This window comes from Tachypleus tridentatus, chromosome 6, assembly GCF_004210375.1.
Source record: "Tachypleus tridentatus isolate NWPU-2018 chromosome 6, ASM421037v1, whole genome shotgun sequence".
Taxonomy (NCBI): Eukaryota; Metazoa; Arthropoda; class Merostomata; order Xiphosura; family Limulidae; genus Tachypleus; species Tachypleus tridentatus.
In genome coordinates, this window is record NC_134830.1 from 16,306,609 (window position 1) to 16,317,152 (window position 10,544).

The 10,544-nt window shown below is 32.4% G+C and overlaps 1 protein-coding gene across 1 annotated transcript in view; it reads left to right on the plus strand.

The window, feature by feature from the left end:
* LOC143251556 (vacuolar protein sorting-associated protein 54-like) overlaps window positions 1-8,628 on the plus strand; it is a 49,921-nt gene extending 41,293 nt beyond the window's left edge. Inside the window, exons 9-11 of the mRNA XM_076502827.1 lie at window positions 4,409-4,535; window positions 6,811-6,918; window positions 8,503-8,628. Of these exons, the coding sequence (XP_076358942.1) occupies window positions 4,409-4,535; window positions 6,811-6,918; window positions 8,503-8,538 (271 nt within the window). The 3' untranslated portion in view covers window positions 8,539-8,628. The remainder of the gene's footprint in view (window positions 1-4,408; window positions 4,536-6,810; window positions 6,919-8,502) is intronic.
* The last annotated feature ends 1,916 nt before the right edge of the window (window positions 8,629-10,544 follow it).

The window sequence follows — 10,544 nt, forward strand, 5'->3', positions numbered from 1 at the left end:
TAAGATCCCACTTAGTGATATGTGTTACCTAAGGTATTACCCTTGGTACATAATTATATGGGCTCATTGCTGTTTATCCCCTAAACATTTATTTTTTAACACCATGCTATTTCAGTTTGTGATTATACAGCACTTTTCAAACAATTCAGTGCTGTATATCTCTTTTTCTAAATGTATTGGTGCTTGCCAACTCAGTTATGCCCTCTTTTTATTGTCTCTATATTAATTACTGGATGAAGAGCATACCTATTCCAAAGGTACTGCTATACCCCGGAGGTACACCTAATTTTCGTATTCTTGCATTTCTTTTATGTCAGTGTGGTCACTTTCTGCTTGATTGAACATTGATGCACCTTCGCCAGACCATCCATTTTTACAATGTGATATTTCAGCTTTGTGTGGGTGGAAGTAAGACCATTTAGGAAGTTAAACTGAAAATTATTTCCAATAGGTACTTACCCTCAACTTATCACCCACTTCACACTCTTTACCCCACTGATATGCCATGTTTCTAATTTTTTTACCTGCCAATTCTTGAAAATGAGGATTGCTAAAGAATAGTTGAGAGGACTAGCTGAAATGGCATGCAACTGATGGGGCATAAAAGTTGCGCTGTTAGCAAACATTTTTATCAGTACTTAGAGGGCAGTCAATACCTACCAGAAATGCATTTTCTGTGTAAGGAAATGTTAACTTAAAATATTTAAAATCAGTTTTATCTCTACGTGTCTATCCTATCTTATTCATCTCATACCTTATTCTATGTTTCCTCCCATCTACTCTGTCTTCTCACATTTTACCTCGCTTCTTGTCTTTGTTGTTCATTGGAAGAGATTTTCCACACTGGCATGTGGCCACACCCAGTATGTTCATCTTCCATCATGTTCAGTAAATTTCACTTGTGATTTCTTCTTCCACCTGTGACCATACTACAGACATTGATATGACTCTAACTGGTAAGATCTGTTTATTTTTTATTTTTTAGGGGCCTTTCTTTCTTCCCTTTTACCACAGTGGTGAGTTGTGCCTAACTAGGTATTGCTCTTCAGATCTGCATTGAAAGCCATGTAAACTCACATTCTATCATTCATGTCTCTACACACTTACTGTAGAGATGGAGTGTTCCACAGGGTCACTGGAAGGTTATCTATTTTACAATAATTGCTTTATAAATATGTCTGTTCCAGACTGTACTATCCATGGACTGCATGGGTAAAGTAGTGTCTTTAGGATTGTCATGACAATCCCTGTCATGCCTAGAGTGAATAATTCGGTATGTCTGGTTTTCAAAATAATGTTTTGTAGTTACCCATTGCTCTGTTTCTGGTGATGATGCTCCTCTGGGATTTCCAAGAAATTCTCACCCCTCTTCTTCAAGTGGAGTATGGGAGTCTTTACCACTTTTCATTTCCAAGCTGCTGGGGTGGTTGATCATGGAGGCAACCTCCTGAATGGGTTACACAGAAAAGTTGGCTATAACCATTCAGTTGAGAGAAGAGCAGTGTTGTTCTACTGATGTATATGAGATCTGGCTGCCATAGAAGTTGATTTCCCTTTTTCTGGTGGACATGACTTTCTCCTTTTTTCCATGTTCAACAATTTTCACAATCACTGGAGTTGATCTATCACCTAACTGGTTGACATGGTCTCCTGTTACACATTCCATACCAACTGGAGTTAATTCATCACAAATGCTGTTTACCCCTTTTGATTGGGAGCACTTATCCTGCCTTCATTTGGATGTTGGTTTTCAACATTGAAGTGTTAGATTTGAGTGAGCCAATCAACATAAATCTTCATGCAAGTTGAATCCATCTTAATGACAGATGGCCTGTCCTGGATTTGCTATGGTACCAAATAATTAGAGCAGGTCTTAATCCATAATTACTGGGTTAGGGGTAAAGATAGTATGATCCTCATCCAACCCTTATATGGATGTTGGTACCCAATAGAGGAGGTTTTTTATGTAGTTGGCTTGCCAAGTATGGTCCATTATGCCCCAGAAACTATACATCTTGTGATATTGACCTTGTGTTTTACAAATTATACACACAGGTGAAGAATGTTCCTGGTTCATAAGTGATGCAGCTTCTCTCCTGTGTTCTCCAAATCTCTCTCTCTCATGGTCTGGGGTATCCTTCGGACACATTTTGAGATGCTTCTGTTACTCACTCACATTGGCTCTCCTCTTTCTTAGTGTGGGATTCTAGCAAATTTTGTGATGTAAGTACAGTATTGGAAGTTATAATTTTTCCTGTACTGAAAGTGTATTCTGTTAGGTACTTACCCATTCTCACACTTCTCATAACTTCTCCAGTGCTTACACCTTTTACCAAACTTTGAAGTGAAGATTCAGTAGAGGAATATAGAGGGAGTTGCATATCATGTGAGCATGCTCTGCTCCTGTATAGGAAAATTATAACTTACTTATAGCAAAGCCATGTCAAACTATCTGCTGTGTCCACCTAGGGGGGTCAACCTCCTGATTTTAGTGCTATAAATCTAAAGACTTACTGCAGTCCCACTAGGGTACAGACAATTTGGTAAAGTTTTTTTTGTTGTTGTTTGTGTTAAAATGTAACACTATATATATATATATATATATATATATAAGTGTAGTTAACATTAATTTATGTCAAAGATAATAAGGAGGGTGGATGAGGTTGTGAACCTTTCAGTAACATGTCCGTTGTTCCAGATTATTATTTCATAAAGTTTGTTTCAGATTGGCCCAGCAACCTAGGAATAACTAAATAAGTAACAGACAGACACTTTTTTGTGCTTTATATATATAGATGTATATAGGAATACGTGGTACTCAAAACATAATTAATACATCAAATATTAATGTTATATAAGACTTAATTTATTAATTCAAAAGTAAATATTAAAATTAATTGCTCAGTACTCACTTTTGTATTTCAAGTAACACATCTGCATTTTAATTTGTTCAGTTTGCATTTTATCATTTCTATCACACAGACTCAACACTTCTAAACCAAGTTAAACTTTACATATTGACAAGCTAGAATATAATGTAAGAACTTCCTGCTTTCTTTATTTGCAGAAATATTAATCTAATTAATAAACCTACCAGAAAAAGCCCCTTCCATTCAATCATTCTTTTGGTGCCACTTACTTGCACCTACCTGTCTTAAGTACATGTTTATAACTAAAAGAAATAGTAGCTTCTGAAACTTATGAATATGATGGTTGTTTGTCAGCTTTATGATGGCCATTTTTTTGTTATTATATGTAAATGATATCTCTAAAGACCCTGTAAACAAATATGCTGTTTGTGTAGAGAAATCTGAAAATAAGTTATACAGCATTGCCAAAAAAAATTTTGATATTCATTTAGGAGGTTCCAAAGGTGGTTTCCCTCTTTGGCTCAGCCATAAGTTCACAAGTTTATGATGTTAAAATTTGGGTTTTGGTACTTGTGTTGAAATTAAAAAAGCTCCCTAAAGGCTCATCAGTAACTCTGAAGGTTTATAATGCTACTAATAGTTTTGATATCACTGTATAACTCTTGCTTAACAACAGACAAAACAGAGGTTTTGCAAGTGAAATATGAACACTTTAAAATTAAAATAAGTATTTTTATTTCTATAATAAAATTCACCTTTCTTAGTAAATTCTTAGCTAATTCTTTCATAGAAATATTTTATTAGAAAATCTCATTTTTCTGTATTAAACATAATTTTAATATTTACTGAAAGATTGCCAAATTTTGTGAAGATATATACAAAGTAATTTTGAAATTACATCAGTTTTTAATTCCCCAGTATGAACTAGATCCAGTGATCTGAGTCTGTGTACCTGGAGTTAAACTCATGCTTTTATATAATTTTAGAATTATTAAATTGTTTGGTCTTATGGTAGAATAAGTAAATTCTAATTAAGCAACAGGTTTAGGAAATTTTCTTCTAACAGTTTTTACTCTGTTATCACTGTTGGTATAGTCAGCACTGACTAGTTAAACCAACTTTTATTTTAAGAAGAATTCCCTTTGTGCATTTCTTGGACTTTGAAGTAAAGAACACTATTTTTAGTGATTGTACATGACCCAAATTTAAAATTTGCTGAGGATCAAACTTGTTGTTAGACCTTATTTCTTTCTGGCATTTTCAATAAAAACCTATTTAAATTATTTCACACCAAAACATTCCTCACTTGTGAATTTTTCTGGACATGGTGGAAGTTGGAAAGGACATCACGTAGTATAATAATATAAAAGTATAAAAACATATTGCCTTGTTTAACATAAAAGATGCTTGAATATAAGTCTTGCAGCAGTATATTGCAATATTGTGAATTCTTATTTATATCATCTTCTGAACTTTAGTATTATAATGCTATAAAGACGAATCATTGATGAATGTATCTTTTTTATTCATCTTGACAGACATTTAGGTTCTCAACTAGCAGAAATGGAGAAAGTGATTGATAAAATGATGCAGACTGAGTTTACTCATTGTGTCTCCTCAGAGTTGCACAGACCTTTGACTGACCAGATCACAGTCTTGGATATTGTAAGTATGACACCATTTGTGTGTTTGATATTTTTATTACAAAGATTACCAGCCTTTTGTACACAGAAAAATCAGATTTTTTAAAGAAATATTTTTAGTAACAATTTGTTTGTGAAAATAGTGTCTGTTTCATTAGTAGCCTGAGTCTAAAGTGATTTAATGTTATGATTAAAAAAACTATTCTTCATCCAAAAAATCTTGTATATTACTTTTGTAATCTCTAAAACCTCCTAAATACATTTCAAACATTTGTTTCAGTAAGATTTTATATCTTATGTTATTTTCTGTAATCTAACTGTGCAGGATTTGCCATTTAACCCAACCTCACAACCATCATAAAAAAAATATAAGTTATGCTTTTTTCATACTAGAATGACTACATGTTATAACACAAAAAATACAAATGTGTAGGCTGAGTAGCTTAAGTCTCATAATGCTATATATGAATGTATATATTTTTTATTATATTGACCTTCCAGTCGTGTCTGGCTAATATTACATTGACGTGGTGCACATGCACTCAGGTCACCTATTCAGTAATATAAAACTGACTAGAATTTTATAATATACAGTCACATTTAAATTATTTTATATATATATACGAATATAGAGTATTACTATTTAGAAATAAATTACCATATTTTTTGGTGTATAAGACACATTTTTTCCCCAAGGAAAGGGGTCTCAAAACCCCCTTGTGTTCTGTACACCAGAGGTAAAAACTTTTATGCCTTCCTGTAGTGAGAAAGTAGTTTTTGTTTCCTTAATGTTTAAAAGTACCAAACCTTTTTTCTTCCCCAGTATGGAAACTGTAATAAAGGTATTTAACAAATGTGATGTGAGCAGTTGCCTTAATGGCATCAAAGATTATATTGTTTGAGGACAAGTGAGAGTTAACTTTCAGAACTTCTTTTCAGTGATGCAAAAGAAGATTTTGAAAGTTTTCATAATGAATGTTTTGATGTAAATGTATGAAACAACCATATTTTATTTTATTATGAACCTCACATTTGAAGTATTCTAAAGAATAATAAAAGATTATTCTGATGTTGAACAAATAAATAAATGATAAGTGTGAAAAATATTTTTGTCTCTGAAGATGGCCTTGAAAATATGGGTGTATCTTATATGCTGAAAAATACAGCATTAAACCTATTTTTCTTAAAGTACAGGACAATAAATCAAGAAGTAAAGCAAACAGTCATCTCTTCTTATTATGACCTTTTGTATTCGATGGTAGGCTGCTAAGCCTTTAGAAATTTCACATGAAGAGAATATCAAACAAAAATTATTTTTAGGTCTTAAACACAGTTGATAATCAAAAATTCATAAATAACTACACTGATACCATAAATTAAACTATAATTTATTAATCTTACTAACAAAGATTTAGATTTTGTAAAATATGAAACATTGAGCAGACAAAAGACACAGCCTACCTCATTGAGATCTTAGATTAAAAGGACGTGGAAGTTTTTTCAGAGATTATAATGGTGGGGAAACTACTGTGAGACATTCTAAGCTGTTGATGGGTTATTCACTTGTCATATATTGAAGTAAGTGTATATAAAGGACCATTTTCAAAAATTGGAATAGATGAATGTGGCCAACATGTTTGATTCAGTACATAAGCCATATCTCAGCAAAATAAAAAGATATGAGGTTTTTATTTTATATTCTAGCTTATTAATATTAGCAATTTGATTTTCTAATTTGTACAAAACTATAGACTTAGTGTTGACACCAAACTTCTAATTTTAAACAGTGTGCTGCATTCAATATTCCATGTGACTTACTAAAATCTATATTTAGATATGTTCTTTTAATATTTACTTTTAAATGAATAATTTAACTCATATATAATATTAAAGTTTTAATTATAATTACAATTTGACTCCAAGCTTATTGACATAAATTTATAAAATAGTAGTTCAATAAAATTTTGAATGCAAGTCAACAAATGTAATGACATGGCTTTTTAACACCCCTGACCTGTTGCGAAAGGGTTAATACATTATTTATTCTTATTTAAAAATTTAACTGTGAGAATTTGATCCTTTAGATTAGCTTGGTGCAATTAAAATTAATTTGTCTCATATTTTAAGTAGTTTTTATTTTTACAAGTGATTTTTGATTAGTTACTTTTACCTATTTTTTGTGATATATTTTTGTACTTTACATGTCTTTTGACTCAAATTAGTAATGTTGTGCAAATACTTTGCTGTATTTATAGACTATTTCTTGCAGTGAACATATAATACTTCTTTGTTATTAGGAAAGGCTAGTGGCAGTTGTGTTTGGGATGCTTCGAATCCGACGACATGATTTTGTGGAAGTTTACAAGAAAGAATCCTGCACTGCCATTAAAGCTGTTGTTAAGCAGGTAAATGCTAATATTAATGTTTAGTTTTAGGCTTTTACACATCTTAACTGGTCTTTTGCATGTTATGTCATATATAACATACATTGTAAATGTTCATGAAGTAGCATAGATGTTTATAATTTAACATAATTAATTTCATGAATTTATGAACAAAGGCAGTGTTCTCCTGAAAGTAGGCTGAGAGTTTTAAGAAGTTGCAGTTGTTAAGCCTTGAGGTTTTTTGGAAACTGGACATTGTCTGTAAATCATAAACACGTCTATATGTCCCTGATGTATTCTGTTATATATAAGTAAAATTATGATTGATGTATTAAATATTATTAAGGTTTATTAGGAATATTAACAAACGTTGTAATGAGTAACTGTGCCCTTGTTGTTGAAAGGCTTTACTTACACATAGTCACAATTTCATTTAGAAGCTATGGATAAGAAGTGTTAAAGGAAAACTTTATTTTGAAGTCAGAACTTTGTTCAAATTGTAAAACAGCTAAAACTTAAGTATGTATCTAAACTACAAGTCAGTGAAAAGTTAGCATTTAGAATAAGAGCAGTTCCACTTCATAACTAGTTAAAAAAGAGTTCCCATACAGTAATTAGTTAATACAAAAAGTTTTTCTCACTTTTGTGGCCCAGCATAACCAGGTGGTTAAGGCACTCGACTTGTAATCTGAAGGTCACGGGTTTGAATTCCCGTCACACCTAACATGCTCATCCTTACTGCCATGGGGCATTATAATGTGTCGCTCAATCCCACTACTTGTTGATAAAAGAGTAGCCCAAGAGGTGGTGATGAATAGCTGCTTTCCTTCTAGTCTTACACTGCTAAATTAGGGATAGCTAGCACAGATAGCCATCTAGTAGCTTTGTGCAAAATTAAAAACAAAAAACTCACTTTTGTAGAATTATTCGTAGAATAAACAATTCAACATGATTCACATTATATACACCACTGGTATAATACAGTTACGACAGAAAATGTTTGTACCCCTGCATCCCAAGTGGTTTTTTGCTCATAACTTAAAAAGTATCATGAGTAGGCTAATAGAGGTAAAATATATTATAAATATTACACTAACACACATCTACATAAATTTTTATGTAAATTGAATGACAAATAAACTGTTTATAAACAAATAACCAAACATAGGAGGGGCAGAAAGTGTTCATGCATCTAATTTAATGGTCAGTTGTGTAGTCTTTCAGGTGAATTACTTAGCACAATCTCTCCTCATAGTCTTTCATGATCGTTTGACAGTACTCGACTGGTAGTTTCTTCCATTCTTCTTTACAGAAGGCCTCCAACTCTTGCAAGTATTTCGGATGACACTGATGAACCCTTGTCTTAAACTCATGCCAAACATTTTCAATTGGGTTGAGATTGGGTGACTGCAATGGCCACTCCAGAACTCTTATATAGTTCCTCTGCAACCAAGATTGCACACGTTTCGATGTGTGCTTAGGGTCATTGTCGTGCTGGAAGATCCAACAACGCCCAAGCCGCAAGTTCTGAGCATCGTTCTTGATATAAGTGCCTAATATATCAACGTACTCTTTTTTTTTCATGATTCCATTAACGTGGTGAAGGCTGCCTACACCAGACAAGCTGAAGGAACCCCATAGCATGAACGAGCCACCTCCGTATTTAACTGTAGGGACAGTGTTCTTTGAAAGATTTCGTCCCTCCTTCTTACGGAAAATATAGCAAACATCATTGTGGCTGAAAAACTTGATTTCAGTCTTGTCTGACCAAAGAATACTCTTCCAATAGGTAAAGGGTTTATCTACATGCTTTCTTGCATACCTCAATCGTGCTTCTAAATGAACAGGCTTTAAATGTGGAGTTCTACGAGGACGGCATGCTTTAAACCCAGAAAAGCTCAACGTGTTCGTAACTGTAGAGGTGCTTACTTCAACCCCAGTTTCCCTTACCAGTTTCTGTAGGTCATTATGTGTTAAACGAGGGTTTTTACTAACTTCTCTGAGAACTTTCCTCTTGGTTCTCTCTGGAATTTTTGTGGGGCGTCCTGAACAATGGAGGTTAGCAGTTGATTCTGTGAGCTTAAACTTGGCAATTATGCTTTGAACAGTAGATTTCGGCACATTGTGTAGCAATACAAGAAAGAGACACATGATACTTGTATTTTACAATAATTCATTTTTGTAAATCACTGGACAGTTGTTTCCTGTTTGCCATGATGACCAAGCAGATAATGACGGAGACAGCGCTAAATTGCCAGAAGTACATTTTTTGCTGGCTAAATTCCAATAAGTATGAACCCAGTGTCTAGTTCTGGAATGGTATAATGTAGTTTATTTGCTAAACAAAACAAAATTTTTATGGGAATATCAGTTTTTTTCACACATTATGAACTGTATGAACACTTTCTGCTCCTCGTATTTTTGGTTATTTGTTTATAAACAGTTTATTTGTCGTTTAAGTTACATAAAAATTTATGTAGATGTGTGTTAGTGTAATATTTATAATATATTATACTTCATTAAGTCTCCTAGTGATACTTTTTATGTTATGAGCAAAAAACCACTCGGAACACAGGGGTACGAACATTTTCTGTCGTAACTGTATATTGGTTGAACATGAATCAAAATTTCTACATTTATTAATAATATGAGCACACTTTGATTTTTCTAGAATTATTTATTGAAACTTATTAGAGTATGCATACACAAATTTTCCTTCATATCAACAGTGCTTTTTCATATTGGGAAAATAAAACTGTTTTGAGATACAACTTGTGATGTATCGATGGACAACTAGCACATCACAAATAGATGTATAGATGTCTTGATAAGGATAAAATATTTTAAATAATCTAATTTTTCAAGCAATTCAGTAATGGTTTATTTCTTTTTGACTCAAAAAAAAAAAACCCTTAGATTTCAGTATGGCTGTCATAGAAGGCATTTTGACAATCTCAATACTGCTTTCAATGTTTATTATATCATCAAAATTTCTTCTAGTTGCTTTGTGTTTGCAACACATTAAAATAGCCATAAAATAGGTACTAGTATTTGTAGCACCAAGGCTCATAGGGTTTAATCTATATTACCACTCATCTAATCTTTGTGTGCCATTTACTGTCATATAAGATGTGATGACCTTCATGTAGTATATATAATTAATATTCTAGCAAAATTAATGTAAAATATAAAAAATATGACACTAATAAGTTAATATAATGCATCCTTATTGAATCAATGATATGAAGACACTCAAATGAACTCTATAAATGGGAGTGAATTAGAATAAGTGGAAAGAAAATTTTCAGTAGACAAACTTTTAGTGCTAATACTGTACAAAACCAGTAAAAATCTATTTTTACATCCACCTTGTAATACAAATATGCAAATATATATTTTTTGAAATTATCAGACTTTGGCATATATTGCAATTGGTCTATCATTTTTGTTAAATTTCAGAAAAAAATATGTGATTTTTGTAATATGTATTAATACTTGGCCCTTTTAAGTTCCTTAAACAGAATAAGTGAACTGAAATCCTCAAGTCATTTAATTTGTCTGGAACTACATGTAATATAATTTTTATTATGAAAACCTCCATAAGACTTATTAATCAGTTACATTCAGTTCAAGAGAAAAAACAATAC